General features: G+C 49.9%; 1 protein-coding gene and 2 pseudogenes across 2 annotated transcripts in view; 2 read left to right on the forward strand and 1 right to left on the reverse strand.

Annotated features, from left to right (window-relative positions):
* Nucleotides 1–20,563, reverse strand: part of CSMD2 (CUB and Sushi multiple domains 2) — a 645,193-nt gene that overhangs the window by 311,635 nt on the left and 312,995 nt on the right. For both annotated transcript variants that reach the window (XM_068537861.1, XM_068537860.1), the window contains exons 7-9: nt 11,750–11,827; nt 6,486–6,573; nt 5,661–5,785 (exon numbers count right to left, since the gene is read on the reverse strand). In XM_068537861.1, coding sequence (XP_068393962.1) covers nt 5,661–5,785; nt 6,486–6,573; nt 11,750–11,827 — 291 coding nt within the window. The remainder of the gene's footprint in view (nt 1–5,660; nt 5,786–6,485; nt 6,574–11,749; nt 11,828–20,563) is intronic.
* On the forward strand, nt 16,650–17,209 carry LOC137761684 (60 kDa heat shock protein, mitochondrial pseudogene; annotated as a pseudogene).
* LOC137761685 (60 kDa heat shock protein, mitochondrial pseudogene) lies at nt 17,428–18,563 on the forward strand (annotated as a pseudogene).

The raw sequence follows: 20,563 nt of genomic DNA on the forward strand, positions 1-20,563 counted from the left end.
AATCACATGAGTAGGAAGATTGGTGTCACTATAAATTCATGATCACCCACCTCAAAAAGTCCTGGATATTGTCCAGCAACTCTGCCATTTAGCCCTATTAAGCTCACCCTCCCACTCTGCTCAAAGACACTTTCATGCCTCCTGCACGTCCCTCGGACCTCTCACCTTTCCCCTTGCCTCCCCTTACTCTAAGGTGATGACCTTGCTTCAGTCTTTGTGGGTGGAACAGAGGACATTTGGCAGGCGTGCCCTCTCTCTCACCCCCTAAGTCTGCAATCCCGTCTGCTTATGTGCTCATCTTCTTCCTTTCGGTTCCAACAGAGGGATGGCTCCTTTGCCTTTCAGAGGTCGGCGCCTCCTCCTGAGATCAGGTGCCCCTGCCCAAGGTCAACCACGTCCACGGCCACACCCAGGGCCTGTTGTTCTGGGACCCAGGAGAGTCTATCCCATCTGTGAGATCTTAAACTCCATCACCCCGTTCCTTTCCCTGCTGCCTACGCATCCAGCAGAGTGACCTTGGTCTCGATGCACCACCTGCTGTCCTAAATCCTAGGCCTCTCCAGACTCCTGGCTCCCTCATTTCTCCCCATCTCTCCATCCTCTCCTGACCCCTCTTCTCTCACTACCTAGTCTGGACCTCAAGACCCTCACCAGCAGCTCCTGTGACACTCTCCTATCTACCTTTGATTAACCATCTCTATTCCTAATCCTGGGTGCCCGGGGGCTGCCAGGAGAACCATGGCACCACCACAGACTTGTGGTTTGCCACTGTAATGGAAGCTTTGGCCCAAGTCAGTCCTCTCTCTTGTCTTTGTTCCGTTTCCTTGACAGCTCCTTACAGGGGCAATTTCAAACATCCACCACTTAGTTAAGCCACTTAACCCCAGGGGCTGCTTTCTGGTCTTTGTTGTACTCGACCTCTCTAAAGTGTCTGACCCTGCTGACCCTCCTCTCTCTGTGCAACTCACATTCATTGGCTTCCATGATGCCTCTGGTTCTTCTCTTACCTCTCTGACTGATCTATCTTGTCCATTAACTCCCTAAAAGTAGTTGTTTAAATCTGGGCAAAGAACATATAATACTTTGCACAGTTTCTGCCAATTTTCTGTGAGTTCACAATTAGATCAAAATAAATGTTACCAAAAAGTGGGGGCAGGGGGGAGGAGAGGTTGTTCTATGTGGTTCCATCTAGTGTGTATTTACTCCAAATTGGTGTCCAGGTGCAATTTTCAAGTAGAAGTAGGATAGAGCCTTTGGACTGCGGTGGAGTCCCAGTTCAAAAGATTAGCTTTGGGCCTTTGGGCAAGTTGGCGGACCACTCCAAGCTTGAGCTGAACATAGAACATGGATGTTGCCTCTTTCCTTGTAAAGAAATTACGAAAAATGTTTACTGTACTGCTTTATACAAATAGCTTAATAAATGGGAGCTTTACCATTAGTACATACGTATAGGTAAGGGGCTCAGGGAGCAATGGGGCATGTATTCTAGTGAAGTCAGCACATCACCCAGGGGAGAATAACTACAGAGGAGAGGAGAGGAAGGCGGGGGTAGCATGGGGGAGGGATGGGGGTAGGGGTGAGGGGGTGGAGAAAAGAGGAGGGGAGGGACATGAAGACAAAACTCTGAACAACATTAGTGTTTAAGGGGGAGGCCCAGGAAGCTGACCCAAGACGGAAGACAGCCACCTGTAATTTTCACGGCATTAAATTAAACTTTTTTGTGCAATATTTCCCACATTTCACTCCCACCTCAGGAGAATGAGCGAGAAGATTCAGAGCATTTCAGTAATTTGCCCTGTGCCATATGGTATGTTACTAGCAAGGCTGGAACTTGAACTTAGGTCTCTGAGTCCTGAGTCTGGTGTTCTATTTACCAAAAAAGCTCTTACTCTAGGAAGAAAAATAATGTATGACTTTCTGTTGATGATCTACTCTGTGACTCAGTAACTGTATTTCATCTGGGGCTGGTACTCCATCCCTATCCTCTGTCAACACCAATTTGTGGTCACAAGAAACCAGATCTCCTGGTTGTCAATTTGGTCCTCTTCACTCCGTCAGTGGTTTACAAACCGTGCTCCCCAGAACCTCAGGGGTTCCCCGGAGGTGGCTTCACGGCTGCTGGAAGTGGTGAGAAGGGGGCAACCCCAAATCCCCTGACCCCACTTCATTGAGAGAAGCTCCACGGTATCTATTTTATTTATGGGGCCTCTGCAAAAGCTTTTTAAAAAATATTGGGCTCCCTATGTGAAATAAGTTTGACAAGCCCTATATTATACTGCCTGTATCTGGGCCTGAATAGAATTAGTATAACAGGATAACAATGTTTCATGCTGTCCTCAATTCCTTTGGATGATCAAAATTTTCTAGTAGTTAAATGAGAAGCTTATTTCTTCTGGTGGGAAGGGAAGAAAAAAAAAGGCCTGTGAATATCGAATTTCAAATTCCAAAATGAGGGCACGGTCCCCAATTGTTCATGCATTTCAATCACTGATTCATTCAGGTTGTCCTCAAACATTTGTTGAAAACCTATCATTTGCCGGGTCCCATGTTTTGGTAGAATTAATTGTGTGGAAAATGAATGTTTAAAATCAAATCATATTTTAAATGCACTAGAGGAAAAATAATACCACTGTGTGTGGCGGTGAATCCTTTTCAGACTGTGATCTTTTGGTAACTTGCTTATTAGTGGAGCTATCGTGGAATTCAAAGAGTTGTGTCCCTTTCTATTTTTAAAGTGGGCTTCCTTTAAACTGTTAAAAAAATCACAATTAGAATAGTAATTCTGACTAATTAAAAATAAGAGATTTTAAAAGGAAAACTTTCAAAACTGCCAAAATTAAAGAACCCCCCTTGAATTTAATATCTAACTCAGCCCTTGGCCTTCGGGGAAGTCCAGGACAGATCATCCAAGTCCAAACCCAGCAACCTTTGCTTTTCTCTTCCTCCCTCACAATGACCTTGGGAGAGGGAAAAAGAGGGAGAGAGTGGCAGGAAGGTGAACCTGCCCTAGAGCCCCCTCTCAACCACAGCTAGTATTGGTCACTTTCTATAAAATGGCTTGTTTCAATTTGGCAATCACTAGGCACTGGAGGTTTTGTTTTCCCAGTTCACAAATGAGGGCCCTGTGGCTAAAAAAGAGGAAGGAAGCTGCCCAGGGCCAGCAAGCCAGCAGGAGGTAGAGTTGGTCTCTAGATCAAAGTCTGTGCGCCTTCCAAGGTGTGTGATTGCAACAGGATTGGACAGGACAGTGAGGAAACAGGCTTCTAAAAGATCTGGGGCCACTAGAGGCTGAGGGTGCGCTCTGAGGCGTGGGGAAGCTATATCCCGACAGGGCTCAGCAGTTTAAACTAAACACGCTGCACACGAGCCTCACAGATACGCTGGGGTCATTTCTAAATGAGGCCGTTCATGTCCACTGTCTCCTCTAGTTCTCGCAGTAATGTCATAAAGCAATGTTCTATAATCACTGCCTTTTATCAAAAGAAAAGAGATTCACAGAGGTGAAAAGACAGGCCTAAGGACACCCAGCTAAAAAGTGGTGATGGTTGGATTTGTACCCAATTCTGTCTGGCTCTGTTTTCCGTGATTTCCCCCCCACTTCCCAGGGGCAGAGGATGGGATGAAAATGGATGTGAAAAAGCTCGGCCCGATGCTTAGTCAATAGCGTGGCAGAGAATGCAGAGTCCAGTGGGTCAAAATCATTGGAGGGACTTGACTGGGGCACACAACATGTCTGGAGAAAAAGATGAGCACATTACTTGACTGTGAACTTTCTTCTGAAACACCAGCCCTTCCCCACCCTGGGCTTATTCATGTAAACAACCACCATTACTAAGAGAACAACCTGCCTCCAATGAAAAGGTCTTGGGGAGAGATCAGATCCCACCACCTCCTGAAGGCATCCTTGTTCTGGCTCCTCAAAAGGAATTTTGAAATGACAGGCAGGCAAAGGGTGCCTTGATCCTCAGACTTGATAATTTTATGCCTGTCTACTCAGCTGGTGTCTTGGTTCCCCGGAAATGGAGTGTTGTGCTAGTCAGTTATTCATGAATTAAATCATCCATTCAACACATGCTATTGAGCACCTACTATGTGCCTGGCCCTATTCAAGGCAGTGAACAAAACAGACGTCCTTGCCCCATAGAGCTTATATTCTAGCACAAGGATGTTCGCTTTCTTGTCCAGCACTTCCCAATTCATAAAGTGTTTCCATATCTACAACTCCATTTGACCCTCACATTAACACAAGATCGGTAGGGTAGGAGCCATGATCTACATTTACCAGTAAGAAAATAAGCCCGGGGAAGATAGGGGCTTTGCCCAATTACCCATGGCCAGCTGGTGGCAAAGCTGAGAGTAATACCCAAGAATTCTTCTTTTGTTTGATTTTTTAGAAAAATATTAGCTAAGTGGAATCTTTGAAATAATGTAACTAAAATCAGTGGGGATGCAAAGCACATTATTAATTGTGGACAGTGGCCACCTCAAAGTTGAGTGAGAATGAATTAATCTAAGGCTATTTGAGAGAGATTTTCATGACCCTCTTCCAGAGCGCTTATCAACACAGTAAAAAAAGGGAGTGGGTCTCAGCTCCAACTTGCCCCTTCCTCAGTGCAGCAGTGATCTAAGTTCTTTATCCTGGACCCATCTTACTCTGCATGAATTTCATCTTGATGCATGTGCCTGGAGAGAGGCAAAGAATCTCCTTCTTAAACTGGAAGGATCTGGAATGTAACTTTAGTGGGCAGCACACTTTCTCTTTCAAAGGGTCACTCAAAAGGGCAACTGCTGTCTTTGTTTACAAACTCTAGAGTGATTCCTTACTCTTGTACCAAGAACTCTTGAGTCCTGGTCATGTGTGCAAACAATGGAAAACGAGAGATGAGTGCAGCGTAGGACATGAAAAGCTGTCTAGTGGTGCCCTGCGAGATGAGGCCAGGGGATTCTCTACCATAGAAGCAGCTGCTGTCCTGTCCCAAAGGAAAAATACACTCAGGTCTCGTATTTTAAGATTATTTGGGGGATGGGGACTTGGCCAGCCCAGACTTGGTTCTTGTGAAACCTGGGATGGCAGGGCCCCCGAGAATAAGATGTCCAGGTGTGAGGTTAGAGGAATCCCACAGAGAGGCCTTTTGAGGTCATGGTCCCTGTTACTCCTGCATAGCTCAGAGCGTTCTTTCAGAAGTGACAGGTCTGTTTTTTGCTGAGTATGTGGAAAGACACAAGGTCACTGAGATGGAGGGTTTGGGATGTCTGTGTGCTATAATGGAAGGATTCAAGGTGACATGATACAAAGTGACTTCCCTTCCCATCTAGGTGCAGCTGTGATATCTTGGTGCGGTGGGCCAGAAACCTGCTCATGTGTGACTCCCTGACTAGACTGTCAGGTGCAGGCAGGGCAGGGACCGTGCCTCTCTTTCCCATCTCTGTTATCTGTTATCTCTGTTATCTCCTGCTCCTCTATAGGCCTACAGAGGAGGTGCTAAATAAATGTGTTGGGTTCATTAGTAAATGGGTGCAGCATCTGAGGTGTGGGGAGCAGTGAGAGTGAGGTGAGCCAGTCTGGATGAGAGCCTGGACTCAGGCTTCAGGAGCTGGGCTCCGTCCTCCACGCCCAGCCCAGCTTGCTGGCCGGCATCCCTTTCCAGGGGCACCCTCACCTCGGCAGACCGGCCTGTGGTCACTCCAGGCTGCAAACATGTCGCTGACTTTCATACAGGTGATCCGCTTGGACCCTTGCAGGTCATAGCCCTCGTTGCAGGTGAACTGGACGCTGGATCCTAACCTGGGAGACAAGGAGTATCTGTGAGCTCCACCCCAGGGCCTGCCAGGTCCCCCCTGAGTCCTTCCTAGGTCCACAAAGAAGCACCATGCCGAACTTTATTTCTCCTCTGGCCCTTCATCTCCACTCCACCGTTTATCACTTAAAATCTCCATTGGAAGGAACACCTGCTCTTCATCTTCTTTTCTGGACTGTTTAATGGTTTTAGGATCGAGTTAAAAGGTGACTTTGTGAGCGAAAGAGCAATCTTCTGAGATAAGTATTAGGACAATTAGGACAGCTAAGAGTGGGTGGATGATACCCATAAACTTTCATGAAAGTGGAGGATTATGAGAAGATGCCTCGATAGTTAGAAACTTTACAAAATGCACTGTCTCGGGGCCCCAGGGTGTCCTAGACTATCGGAGGTGTGAGCTGCCTGCTGGCACGTCATTCCTGACGATGGCAGCCCTTTGTACCCTGGGTATAGGTCTGCTGGGTGACACTGGCAGTCTACAGCCCCCCCCTTCCCCCTTAAGGTGTGGGTACTAGTCCCAGGACTGGACCAAGAGAGAATGTTCAAGGCCAAAGCTCTTCTCCAGGAAGTGATCCTGTATCCACACGGTCCTCTCCACTCTACCTCCAGGAAGGCCAGTCCCTGTCTTCCCCCCAACCAGGCCATCCCACCCTTCTTGCAATAAGAACATTCCCAAACAGATCTTACCTGAAATCTGAGCCTAGTCTTTTGCCCCTTTCAGGTATGCCAGGGTCTGGACACATATTATGCCCTTGGGACACACCAACCTGAGTTACTACAAGGCAAAAAACAGCACATACAGAGATGGATAATCACAGGAAGAAACCAGTCGGGGCAGTGTCGCAGGGTTGGAGGTGGACGCAGAGACAGAAAGAGGCCCTGCTCTGCTGGGGCCTGTGGGGTTGCTGGGGTCTACTGGGCTCGGGTTTCCCGAGTGTGCAGACGGGGAGCTGCTTTTGACAAATTCCTTTGGGAGCGAAGTCCAAGTGAAATTCATCAAGAGCGTGTGGGCTCAGAGGCACCCCAAGCCGACAGCCATCCCGTTCCCTTATCCCGCACCAGCGGCCAGAGGTGGACAGTCCACAGCCCCCGGTGACCTCCCCACCCTTCCAATCTGCTGATGGCGGCTCTAGATGAGATGAGCCCCCCAACCTCAGCCCCCAATGGAGAAATGACTCAAAGAAAGTTAAATAAAAGGTGGATGTGTGGTCAGAAACGGTAAAGAATGTAAGAGAAAGCTGCAGTCTGAAGTTCAAAGCAGGGACTTGAGCTCAAACACGGATATTTCTGCTGAGAAACCTCTTCCCACCAGACAGTTCTCAATGCAGAGTAAGCGGTAACCAGAGCATCCCCCGCCCGTGCCGCTGGCCGAGGGCACCGAGGTAGCCCCTGCGGTAGCTCTGGCAGGTGCTGTGATGCCCTCACGTTCGCCAACACCAGAGTCCTGTTTTTAAAAGCCATGTGCACGGTACTCTAGGTTAAAGGAGAAGCTTGGTCAAAGGACGGCGGATACACACAAAGTCAGTTTTCTCCCGTCTCCAGTGGAGAAGGTGGAAACCCTCCGGCCCCTGCAGTTCATCGTTCTTGAGATGCTGTGAGGCTAGAACTCCCTCGCACCTCTGGAGTCCTGGCCTCGGCAATGACCAGGAGCCAGAGTTCCACTCAAGCCCTCACCAACCCCACAATCCCGACAACCACCTCTAGACGAGGGATGACGGGGAGTCTGGAGCAACGTTCCCTGAGTTGGCCCATTTCCCTCTCACCCAGTCAATGTCCCACAATATGAGCAACGTGCTCCATCACTCACTCACTCACCCACTCATTCCTGCACATGGTACATAACAAGCATTAATTGAACACCTACTGTATACAAGACCCTATTTGGATACAGTGGGAAGTGCCAATGTCAGGTATAAGATATGACCACTCCACTGTCCTCAAGGAGTTACATGAACTATGGAAAGAAACTACAGAACCACAACGGGGAGGTGATGAAAGATACAGCTACAGGGAGGTTCAGAGAGAGGACCCATCTCATATTGCTGAGAGAAGCATGGAAGGCTGCCTGGAGGAGGCAGCATTTGACATGGAGCTACTGAGATAGTAGGATTTAGATACATGATAACAGAGAAATGGCATTTCAGGCAGACAGATGGGCCCGGGGAGCAAGGTGGAGACGTGGAAACAGAACTGTAAGTTGTTCGGTGTGCCAGAACAGGAGGGAGGGTATGAGTGACATGGAGGAGTGAAGGTGAGGTTTCAGAGGTCAGACTTTGAAGGGGCTGGAGTCTGATCCTAAAGACGACGGGAAGAGTCCTGAGTGGGGAAGGGCACTGTAAGATCTGGATTGCTCAGAGGGAGGCCGGTTACTGTGAAATGAGTTAGAAAGTTTTGTGTTCATTCAGGTAAAGGACAACAAGAGCCTGGTAGTGGGGACAGACATGAAGTGATGGGAATGCACGTGGCAAAGAAAGAGTCATCAGGGCTTGTGGAAGAGTAGGGCATGGGGAGAGGGGGCAGGGGACTTCCTGGCCCAGCGACCTGTGAGGATGCAAGTGAGTTGATGGAAGTGCAGCAGTGGGGAATCCCATTTTTGACTCATTTAGTCTCATTTCAGACCTGAGTTTGAAGCTCATTTCTACTGTTAGAAACCTGCCCAAATCTCCAGGGAGCCCCGGGTGTGGCTGGCCAAGGGAACCTGGGCATTTGGACAGACTGAGTGCTCAAGCCAGAGACCGGTTACCCTCTTGGTTGTGTGGTGACGAGTACAAGGCCTCTTGGGCAGCCTCCTTTTCTCCAACATTCCACAGTGCCAGGCTCAAGCCAGTCGCTCCCACTGGACGCTCGTCCCCTACTCCCAGCCCCTTCCTTGCCAAACCTCTACTTCTGAAACTTTCACATCCTCAACTAAGCTACGTCAACATTCCCCCAGTCCAGGACCCTTCAGGCTCGGCTAATAAGACGGAAGCGCCATCTCCAAAAGCAGAGCAAGCCCCTGCCTCCTGGGGCCTCAGTGTTTTGCGAGCAGGCGGGAGGAAAGAGAAAACTGGGGCTTCCAGGATCCCCAGGGGCAGGAGGGAGAGAGGACCCCTGAGCTGTACCTGTGGGTTCGTCTGTTGGCAAGCCAGCCTCACCGTGATCCAGCCCTACTGAGGGTTTCTGAGCTAAGCGCCCACCTTCTTTAGGCCCTGCCTACTCAACCCTGTGCACCGACCGCCCCCATCCAAAGGCCCTGCTTACCACCACATGGGAACCACACACCACCTTGCAGCGTGTTAAGAATGCACAGCAGATTCTTGCCTCCTTCTCTCGCTCTCTCGTTCAGAGCTGACACTGCTCAGCGTAGCACAGAGGAAGGCTGACCGATGAGGATGTGGCTGGACGGGAGAGCCGAGGCCATGGCGAAGCCCACCAGCCGAACCGCAGCCCCTGACATGTATGGCAAACCTTGCTGCATCCCCTTTAATCAGCCAGCCCGAAATGAGGCTCAGCCGCCATCCAGGAAGTTGCAAGCCCAGCGGTGAGCAGCTCATACCCCCCCAGTGCCCTCTCTTCCTGGGAGGACCGAACAGGTGACGGCATCCCCATATGAGCCTTCAAGGCTCCCCGGAAACAAGCAAACTCAAATCCCAGTGAACAGTTTACTGTTGGAGTTACAGAGGCAAAAGGCTTTTCCCCTTTCTTTCCTGAGTTCCAGCCTCCCCTGCCTATTCAAGACCAGCCGCTTGTGCTTGTAGCATGAATTTGCTCTTGGCTGCAGAGCGAAGAGACCGGAAGGTGATCCTTGCCCCGGTCCCTATGGTGAGGAAGAAGCCGCAACACACTCAGAAAGACAATGCCTTCTACCCAAAGTGAAGGGAGCCACAGACACATGGGTGAACAGAACCAATGGCCGGGGGCCCATGGTGCCCACAGACTGGTAAAGGCAGTAAGTAGGATCCAGGAGATGTAAGTGTGGCCCACTCCTCCCCTGAAGTTCAGGACATCTGTCCACAGGGAATCTGGGCAGAACACAATGGGCCAGACCCCTGCAGACATTTGGTGACCTGCCTCCGAGGCAGCTTGAGTCACACACCCATTCCTCCCTGAAGGAATCTCAGAAAGGAGACCAGTACCTTGTTGTAGAGAAATGTATATTTTTTCAAAGAGGTTTTGAATTTTTTTATTAAAATACGGTTTCTTCATCTTTCTGAGGGAGTTTTTGGTACCTCTGAGAACTAATGAAAACCACAGACCCTTCCCTTCCACCCCAAAATGCACCCACAACAACACATGTGATTTTCTAGCGAGTTCACGGACCTCCTGAAGTCCTAGGTCAAGAAGCCCCAACTCAGATCCAAAGCAGAAAGGGAGGATAAGGTTTTGCATCCCCATTCTACAGATGGGGAAACTGAGGTGTTAGGGCCTGGGATAACACAGTTACCTAAGGATACAACTGGGATAAAAACGTGCTCTCCCAAATCAGAGCAGTTTCCTTAAAGTTTGCCTGTGGCCCCAGGGCAAACTCTGAAGTTGAATCGTGCCTGCCTCGGTTCCTCTGGTTTCCTGTGGCTGCAGAAAGAAAGTCTGTGAGGGCCCGGGCCATGTCTCGAGCCTTCCCTGCAGACTCCTGACCTAACCCTCTGCTCCTTCCTTTGGCTCCCTGGTCAAGCACAGAAGCAGGGCCTTCTGGCTGCCCTCTGCCATCCAGCCCCCTTGTGGCAGGGTGACCAGACAATGGTCCCCAGAGGCAAGGAGTGGTGCCTGTCTCCAATTGGAGGACTTGAAAGACCAGAGAAAACCCACAGCCAGGCTCAGTTTCGTCACGGCCTTGGGACCAAACTGCCTCTCCCCCCACTGCTCCCTGCCACCCACAGAACGGAGCTCTGGACCCACCCATGGCCTCTCTCTGCCTCTCTCCAGCAATTACTTCCAGCACCTCAGGAGAAGGGAGCACATGGAGGTGAACGAGGAAAGGAGAGGGTCAGCAGGGAGCAGAGACAGAGAGAAAAAGAGGGCGAAGCAGATAGGGTGAGGGGCGGGGGAAGGAGAGGAAAGTGCAAAGAGGGAGGACGAGTGGAAGGAGAGAGAGAAGGGCGTGAGAAGCAGAGAGCAAAGGGAGGCAGAAGGTAGACCAGAAGGCCAGGTGTTTGGGGGACCAAGGGAGGCTCCCTGCTGCCACCTCCAGAATGAAAAAAGAGCGTTTCTTGGAAAAATCTGCTCTGCTTTCAAGTCCAGCCTCCTGGAGTGGCCCAGAACCTTTGGGAAAGCCTTCCTATGCTCTAGCTCAAAAGCCCCTTAGCACAGGCTCTGATCAGGTGCTTCTGGAGTGACATTCCAGACAACTGCCCAGCATTGGACATCCTCCTTTTGATCTTTCAAACATCAATGGCAGGAACACGTTTCCATGGACAGAATCTGCCCCATGTCCAAGCAGGGAGCCCCCGGCACTGCCCCATCAGCTCAAGAAGCGGGACCCCCACTCCCTAGTCCACCTTTTGCCCAGCCAGGTCCATGGACCCTGGTGGAAGGTTCTAGGCATTTCCCTCTCTCCCCTTCCCCCAATCTTGCCTTGGGAGCTGGAATCAGGGACTTGAAGCCTCCAAAATCCCAGCTGGAGTCTACTGACTCCTAGACGAGCCAGAAAAAGGATTGTCTTAGCAGGTGGAAGTGATTCAAAAGGAAAAATAAAGAAAGAAATGTAGCAGGAATGACTCCCTGGATTGCAGTTAGAATGGGAAGTGAGGGAGAAAGAAGAGGCAGGAGGGGAATGGGAGGAGGAACACGAGAAGACAAAGGGCAGGGCCCGGGGCTGCTCATTGGGCACCAGGGTAGCGTGTGCGCACGCGCAGACCCGCGCAGAGGGAAGCAGGGCTGAAGGGACGTCAGCGCAGCATCGTCAGGCTTCCCCGCGGTCACAGCGCCTGCGGTTCTGGCCTCGAGCAGAGGCCTGGCCGGGGGCGGACACTTACACACAGACGTCTTCTGGCTGTTATCTTTGCTGGGCATCAGCTTCACGCCTCGAGACTTCAACTCAATTTGCTTCTTGACTAGAGAAGAGGTGAAAGGAAAATCAGGCTTAGTTGTCGTATGGGACTGGGGATGGGTCCCTCCAGAATGATCCCTCTCTGAGCTTGGGACATTCCATGGTGGGTCAAAGCCAGAAGCCCCTCTGGGCAGGGATATACTAAGGGTAGCGTTCAAGTGCAACAGGGTCTCAAACACGGAGAAGGAGCTGCTATCAAGGCTGGCTCTCCGGGGTGATCTCCCCACAAACTGGTAGCGAGTGTCCACATGTGAAGCCCCGCAGCCCGCCCTCTGCAGCTCTGCTCCCCTCCCGATCCAGTCCTGGCCAATTTCTGAACCAGCCCTGGCCAGGTGTGTTACATTGGATTAGGGCCCCAAGGTGTCACCCTCGCTGTAACCACAGCTGTTGCAATGTGACTGTAATCCTTCCTGTTAAAGAGGTGGAGTATATTTCCTCCACCCCTTGACTTTGGGTTTGGTCATTATGGAGGCCTTGATGTGTCCAAAGACTTGAAAACTGCCTGTCAGATTAGGCTTGCCCACTAGAATCTCTGCCATCGTTGGGAGAAGACATGGCTGGTCCTGGGAGGGTGGGAACACGAGGAGCAGAGCCCGTCATCCTAGCCGAGCCCAGCCCACACCCGCTGACCTACTGTGAGCAGGGGCAGCTGAGTCCGGGAGGTCACTGGCGGATGGTCTGATGGACTGAACTGGGTTTTGATCCCAACGCTAAGTCCAGTCCATAGCTCATCAGGAACTGGCCAAATAGCGTACAAAGGGCCCCAGAGCCAGAACTCCACAATTCCAAAGGCTATTCCTCTGAATCCATCAACCTCCTTTGGGTCTGAGTACCCCTATGCTCCAAAGCATTCTGCTGGTTGCCAAGGGCTTCATCCTGTCTCTGGTTATATGGCTTGGTTTATCTGTCCAGCCCCAGAACCCCCTGCCAGGGGGCTCAGCCCCACTCTGACTGGTACCAGCAGTGGTAACAACTGTGACCAGCACTTCCTATGTGTCAAGCCCCAGGCTGAGGGCCTTACAAGTTCTTTACTTAAATCAGCATCACTGACCCTTTTCTTTCTCTCACACCCACACACAATCTATCAGCAAACCCTTCCAAATTTATCCCCAATGCAGTTTCTACATCCGCATCTCTGGTCCAAATCTCCAAGACTTCTCCCCTTGTTGCCATGACCTTCCATCTTCCACACTTGCCCCCATCTAATCTGTTCTCAACACGAGATCCAGAAGGATCTTGTTAAAACACAAGCCAGACCAAATTACATCTCTCCTCAAAACTCTTCAGGGACAACCCAACTCTCCTATAGTAAAAGCCAAAGTCTTTAAAAGGGCCTGCCCAGACCAACTGGCCCTCTCCGCGATCTCTCTGACCCCATCTTTGACCTCAGTCAGTCTTCTCCAGCCACATGGGCCCCCCTGATATTCCAACAATACACCAGCCATGCCTGCTTCAGCCTGCCAGTTCCCTAGAAGGCTCTTTCCCAGTTATCTTCATGACTTGCTCCCTTTTCTCCTTGAAGCCTTTGTGAGAACACCACTTCCTACTGCAGGCCTTCTCTGACCACTCCACTTAAAACTATACCTCCAACCCCAGCTCTCCCTAACCCCTACCCACTTTATCCCTAACTTTCTAGCATACATATAATTTTCTTAGTGATTTTTGTCACCTACGTTGCAATGTAAGCTCCACGAAGACAGAAATTTTTGTCTGTTTTGTTCATTGCTGTGTCCTCAATGCCTAGAATAGTGCCTGGTTCATAGCGGGTCCTCAATAATCATTTCATTTGATCCTTATATATGTTCAACAACCTTGACCGGTCGTTATTATACCTACTTGATCGATAACAAAATTGGGGGGGTTCACAATGGTTTAAGTGATTTATTGTAGGTCACACAGCCAGGAGGCAGCTGTGCTCTTGGTGGGACCTCAGCATCTTCTCTTGTGACCTGTCCCCAAAGTTATCCCAAGGGCATGGTCAACCTTCTTCAGCATCTGCCCCCTCCCCAGCTCAGCCCCTGGAGACTCAGATACTCACTCTGCACTTGAGATAACATGTCAACCCCAGAACTAAAGCCTACAGCGATCAGGTGTGCAAAGGGGACCATCTCCGAGTAGTCCCCCACCCCCTGTCTATCCCTGCTCTGCCTGTATCAAAAAGCTCCCCAAAGGTTGGTCCCCCAGCAAGCTGCTGTCTAAGCTGAATGCCTGACAAAATTCAGTTACTTCCACGGAGTCACCACTTCCCAACGTGCATTCAAATCCCTTTTATAAATGTGTATTACTCTCCATGTGTATCCAGCAGGAAAATTTCCAATGAACACTAACGTGGGCCCATTATCAAACAGGGTATTCATAGGGAAACATGCATTATTCAAGCCAAGCTAATAACGGTGAGGCAGGGGGAAAAAATGTCCTCTGATTCAACATCCCTAAGAGAACAGGAATGGTCCCAGCACTGCGAGAACAATTCCAGCTCTTCTCCTGGATGCCCCACCAATGGGCAGGGATCAGGAGAGGGGTCTCTAGGACCCAGTGCAGCCCATCTGAGGGCAGGTCTGGGAAGATGGCTCAGGGCATCCGGCGAAGGAGGAGGAGGTGAGTCAGAGTCTTCCCAAGCCCCTTGTTCAGGTTCTAGTGTCCGCTGGAGGAGGGGGTGAGGAAGGGGGTCAGTGCCCCGTGGATGCCATTCCCAGGGGCAAACACCGCTTGGGTTTTCCTTGTAGCTGCTGAAGGGGGACCGTGAGATGCAGGTGGATATGAGGGGGTGGTTAAGAGGAAGCCCTCTTCCTCTCTTCTCAAGGTTGCATCGAGAAAGAGGCTCCTGCCCCTCCCCCATCTCCAGGCCCCAGAGGGAATCCTTCCAATGTCTATGGCCATCCTGTCTACTCGGTCCTCTCCAGGAAGGACTGTCTAAGTTGACTCATCAGTGCTTAATAGTCACTGGATGACATCATGATGCCTCCCAGCAGGAACTAATTCCGTCCTTCCTCTTCTGCATCCTGCTACTCACCACGGGATGGAGTTTGTTAAGGTGGTGAGAAGAACTGGTTGAGAAGGAACCTGAAAAGCTAGAGGGGGCTCCTTAACTTATATGCAAACTTTGGGACCGTTTACCCCTCTGAGCCAGGTCTGAGAGGCTGCGTCACCCACGCTGTTGGTGGGTCCCCACGTTAGCTTGGGAAAAGCGGGGGCCACAGCTCTGTGGGCAGGGGTTCCTCACACCAATAACACAACCTCTCAAGAAACGTATGTCCAGGCCCGGCTGGCCCAGGCTCTGGGGAGGTGGAGCCTACAGCTGGCCTACGCCATCCCCAGAACTGATGAATGGGTCCACCGTTCAGAAAGCCACCTGGCTAGGGGGGTACCCACTTGGCAATATCCACATCGCCAGGGATCTTAGTGTCCAGAAACCACCTCCATGTACCGGGGTCGCAGTGGTTTGGCAATCCCAGGGAAGCACTCGCACACTGAATTACAGACAGCTAATTTGTCTCAGTCTGACCAAGTGTGTGGTGGGTGACCATGGAAGATGGAGCACCATGGGAAATCAGCCTTGAAATGAGCTCGTAGAAGAACTAGCCGGACAGACCAGGGCAGACCTGGTGTGAAGGGTCAGAGAACAAGGGCACTTCTCTCTCTAGGTCTCCACAGCGCACTGCTAACAGAACTAAGCAGAAAGCAAGGGCAAAACAGCAAGGACCTGGAGAATTTCTGAGGTGTAGTTGTTCTTGTTTGAACATTCATTCACGGAGCGCCCACTAGCGTAGCACCTATGGTATTACACTGAAGCACTGGTCTCTAAAGAGGATTCTGTAACCACTGACGCAGTGGAGAAAATGTGGAGCCTGGGGCTGGCTCCTGGGTCCCGGCTACACTTGAATGCACACCCCCGGCGCACATATGCACGCCACATATCCATGCACGCATGCACATCCGTGTCTACAACCAGTGCACCCACAAGAACACATTTGCGCCCCTGTGTATGCATGGCTACAAACCTTTACATACAAATATAATTCACGCTTATACATGTGTTTGTGCTGTATGTGAACAAAGTCAGGACTCCCAAGAGAAAAGTGCTGGCTTTAACTGGTTGACGGAAATCTTAGTAGCTACATTCACCTCCTCTGAATGACAATGACTACAGGAGACTGCCAGCCTGCTCCATTCATCCTTTATATTCTGGTTAATTACAAGACATTTCCCCACTGTTGTAAAGGTTAGCGGAACACATGGTACACATTTAGCTGGAAGAATCTGGCGATACAAATGCCTCTCTAGTCTGCAGCATCAGTTATTGGGCTGAGCTAGCGGGAGACAAGGACCTGTTAGTGGAGGAGACAGGAGAGGGAGGCGTAACCTGCCTCCATGGCTCTGGGAACCAAGAAGTGCATGGAACCTACGGCTTCTTCTCATCCCAGTGGATTCAGACTTCCCTCCACAACAGTGAGCCCCTGCTCTCAGCCTGATCCCTCGCCTTTCCCCACCACCTGGCTGTCCTGCTGTCTGGACCATCCCTTCATGTCCTCCCACATCCACATCCACACCAAATCCAGTTAGTTCAGCCTCCGAAAATTTCTCCAGTGCGTAGCCTTCTTTCAATGTTCTAAGCCGTTCCTGCCCTAAACTCATCCTTTTTTTTTTGCTTGGTTTTGGTTCACCGATTCACTGTCTCTGGCCCATCTTAAAAAATGTTGCAGACAGTGATCTTTTAAAAATGGCAATCTGATTGCCACTTCGCAAACTTGGGTGTGCATCCTGCACTCTGCCCTTCCCTTGTCATTGAGGACCTGCCTCGCTGCCTGGTCACCAGCCCTGCAGAAATGCTTTTATTACTCACTGTCTTTTGCTGGACAAAGCCAGGTTCTGGCGCACTGGCTCCTCATCTCACTGAGATTCATGCCAAAGATATAAAATTCGGTGCAGATGCCTAAGACCTAATGCTTCAAGCTGCAGACCTTCTAGCAGATGGGGAAGCCCTTACTACGGAGAAGAACGGTGGGAAGAACAGTGGTTACAGAACAGAGTTGAAGATGCCTCAGAGTAACAAAAGGTGAGGTATCTGCTGCCAGGTCAACTGACTTAAAGGATAAATATAAAACCATCACACCAGACTTGATCGGGACGCCGCCAACACAGATGAAGAGGCTGGGGTGGCGCCACCACTGCTACTGCACTGGCACTCTTGATTGCCATGGAAGGCTTCAAGAAGATTAGCAAAGGCGCTAATCCGGTGGAAGCCAGGAATGGTGTGAGGCTGCGTGTTGACGCTATAACTGCTGAACTAAGGAAGCAGCCCAAACCTGCGCTAAACCCCGAAGAGACTGCTCAACTTGCCACAATGTCTAAACATGGAGACAGAAATCAGCAACATCATTTCTGATGCAACCACAAAGGTTCAAAGGGTGTGCTTACAATAGAGGACAGGAAAACACTGTATGATGAATTAGGAACTGAAGGCACAAAAGTTGACTAAGATTACATATCTCTCTGCTTGAATAATACATCAAAAGTTCAGAAATGGGGATTCCAGGACACTGATGGTTTCTGGTATCCACTCTTGAAATTGCCAATGCCCAGTGAAAGTCTTTGATTATAATTGTTGAAAATGCCCTCAGTACACTCAATTGGAATAGGATGAAAATTGGCCTTTGGGTTATAAGAGCCCAAGCTCCAGGTTTTGGTGTCACAGAATGAACCCAACAAGGCCGGTGCTACTGATGGTGTGGTACTTGGAAAAGTGAGTTGGACCCTCAATCTTTAAGAGGTTTTGCTTCATGACCTAGGAAAAATTGGAGAGGTTATTGTGACCAAAGGTGATGCCACATTCTTGCAAGGAAAAGGTGACAATATTGAAATTGAGAAACATAGTTAAGAAATCACTGAGCAGTTAGAATGTTACTGTCAGTGACCATGAAAAAGAAAAACTAAAAGAACATCTGGCAAAACTTCAGACGGAGTAACTCTGCTGAAGATTGCTACGACAAGTGACGTGGAAGAGAATGAAAAGAAATAGTCCCAGATGTTCTGAATGCTACAAGAGCTGCTGTTGACAAAAGTGTCACCTGGATGCTTTGCTTCAGTGCGTTCCAGGCTTGGATTCACTGATCCAGCTAAATGAAGAGCAAAAAATTGGTAGAGAAATCATTAAAAGAACACTCAAAACTCTGGCAATGACCATTGCTAAGAATGCAGGTGTTGGGGCTTCCCTCGTGGCGCAGTGGTTGAGAATCTGCCTGCTAATGCAGGGGACACAGGTTCGAGCCCTGGTCTGGGAGGATCCCACATGCCGCAGAGCAGCTGGGCCCGTGAGCCACAATTACTGAGCCTGCGCGTCTGGAGCCTGTGCTCCGCAACAGGAGAGGCCGCGATAGTGAGAGGCCCGCGCACCGCGATGAAGAGTGGCCCCCGCTTGCCACAACTAGAGAAAGCCCTCGCACAGAAACGAAGACCCAACACAGCCAAAAATAAATAAATAAATAAATAAAACATTAAAAAAAAAATGCAGGTGTTGAAGGATAACGGATAGTTGAGAAAGTTTTGCAAACTTCCTCTCAAGCTGGTTATGCACCATGCTGGGCAATTTTTAAAATATGGTGGCAAAAGGAATCATCAACCCAACTCAGGTGGTAAGCAGCGCTCTGCTGGGAGATGCTGGTGCAGTTTCTCGGTTAACCACAGCAAAACTCGCTGTGCCGCTGGAATTGCTAAAGGAGAGGAGGACCCTGGCATGGTAGATGGGTGGCAGCGTCGGGGGTGGCTCATGTTCTAATTCCTAGGACCGTGCTTTGCTATTTTTTTAAATTTGTATTTTATATTGGAATATAGTCGATTAGCAATGTTGTGCTAGTTTCAGGTGTACAGCACAGTGATTCAGTTATAACCCTAACCCTAACCCTGCTGTAGAGCACAGGGAACTCTGCTCAACACTCTGTAATAACCTAAATGGGAAAAGAATTTGAGAAAGAATAGGGACATGCTTTGCTATTAACAATGGGCTGTGCAGCGGTCTTCACGAACAGCTTCCCAGAAGTCAGCTGGAGGAAACGTCTGGAAGCAGGACGTTTAAGGGAATCACTACGGCCATCAGTTACTGGTTTCAGTTGCCTTTGCAACACTTTCCTCTCTCCCTGGAACATCCTTTCTCCTCTTTTCTGCTTGGCTACCTCTTGTTGGAAGGCCTCACTCAGAGGTTACTTCCTCTCTGCCTCTCTGTCTACGTCTCAGGGAGTAGTCAGTGCCCTCTCCAGGCTTCATTCGGACCTCGGCTGAAGCCCTCATTACACGGGAACAGCAGGTCTGCTTCTAGCCATTAGCCTCATGAGCTCCTATGTCTGCATCCCGGGACTGACACAGAGCCAGGCACATAGAAGGTTCCCAATAAGAGTTTGATGACTGAGTGGATGAACGACCCACTGTTACAGAATATGTGCTTTGAATTAATTTCTGGCAAAAGGAAGGGGTAACACTTGAAGCCTGGTGAGGTGAGGGGCATCACGTATGTGTTCACGCTCACTTTTCAGTTCAGGCCCACTCTTTCTTTTTTAAGATTTTTTTTTTTTTTTGATGTGTACCATTTTTTAAAAAGTTTTTATTGAATTTGTTACAATATTGCTTCTGTTTTACGTTTTGGTTTTTTGGCCGTGAGGCATGTGGGATCTTAGCTCCCTGACCAGGAATCGAACCCACACCGCCTGCATTGGAAGGTGAAGTCTTAACCACTGGACTGCCAGGGAAGTCCAGGCTCCCTCCTGATTGAATTCAGGAGCTTGGCTTTGTAGGGAGCCGGCCCTGGGCCCCTGAGACTTGTGCTGAGGCCCCCAGAGGCCCAAACCTGGAAATGAGGCTGGTAAGGGTCTGGCAGCTCAGAGGGCCAGCAAGAATAGGACAGATGAGTCAGAGCTTGGGCCATGGGATGCCTGAGGCACTTTTGCTCTGGCCCAGGACTGTGGATCAGTCACAATTAAGAATGCAACATGTTCATGTGAACAACAGAAGCTTCAGCTTGTTACCGTAAAAAGCCTCAAGCATCTCAGTAAATGCAAATTGTTCTCAAATGGAAAAGTTTATTTGGCAGACAATTGAGACCCAGCACAGGACTTCTAGAGAGCAGAATATCTTCCAGTCTCCTGGTCACCAGGGTTGACTTGCCAAGAGAGGCAGTGAGAAGGGACAGCGGGGCCAGGCTGGGATCTGGCTGAAGGGAGGGACGGACACTAGAGGATGATCATCAGGTCAGAGTGGCAGCAAAGGGAACATGTGTGAGAAGGAGCCAGAGCAGGCAGCTCGCTCTCACTGCACAAGTGTTTCCCATATAACAAACAGGGGGTCAAGGTGACTGATGGGGTAGGAAGCTTCAAGTTTCTGTTTCTTGAGTGACTGCCACGTGTCAGATATTTTACCAGGAGCTCCTTTAATTTCTAGTAGCCCTGTGGGGTTAATATTATTCCCTCTACAGACGAGGAAAGCAATAGTGGGGGGTGCTATCCTCCCTGCCAGGGAAGCCCCTCCGCCTTTGTGATCACTGGCCACTGGGGGCATTTAAAAAAAGGCTCTTCTCACTGTCATCCCTTTAGGCTTAAAAAAATAAAAACAAAACAACCAAGAAAGCAATTAACACTCTGAGAAGGACTGGAAATATTCCTCGCCTGGAGACAGAGGGATGGATTATACAACCTCAGTGGCCTTCCAAAACCGGAAGGAACCTTATAGAACCTCAAGTCCTGGGGTTGCCAGG

Source organism: Eschrichtius robustus, chromosome 3, assembly GCF_028021215.1.
Source record: "Eschrichtius robustus isolate mEscRob2 chromosome 3, mEscRob2.pri, whole genome shotgun sequence".
Taxonomy (NCBI): Eukaryota; Metazoa; Chordata; class Mammalia; order Artiodactyla; family Eschrichtiidae; genus Eschrichtius; species Eschrichtius robustus.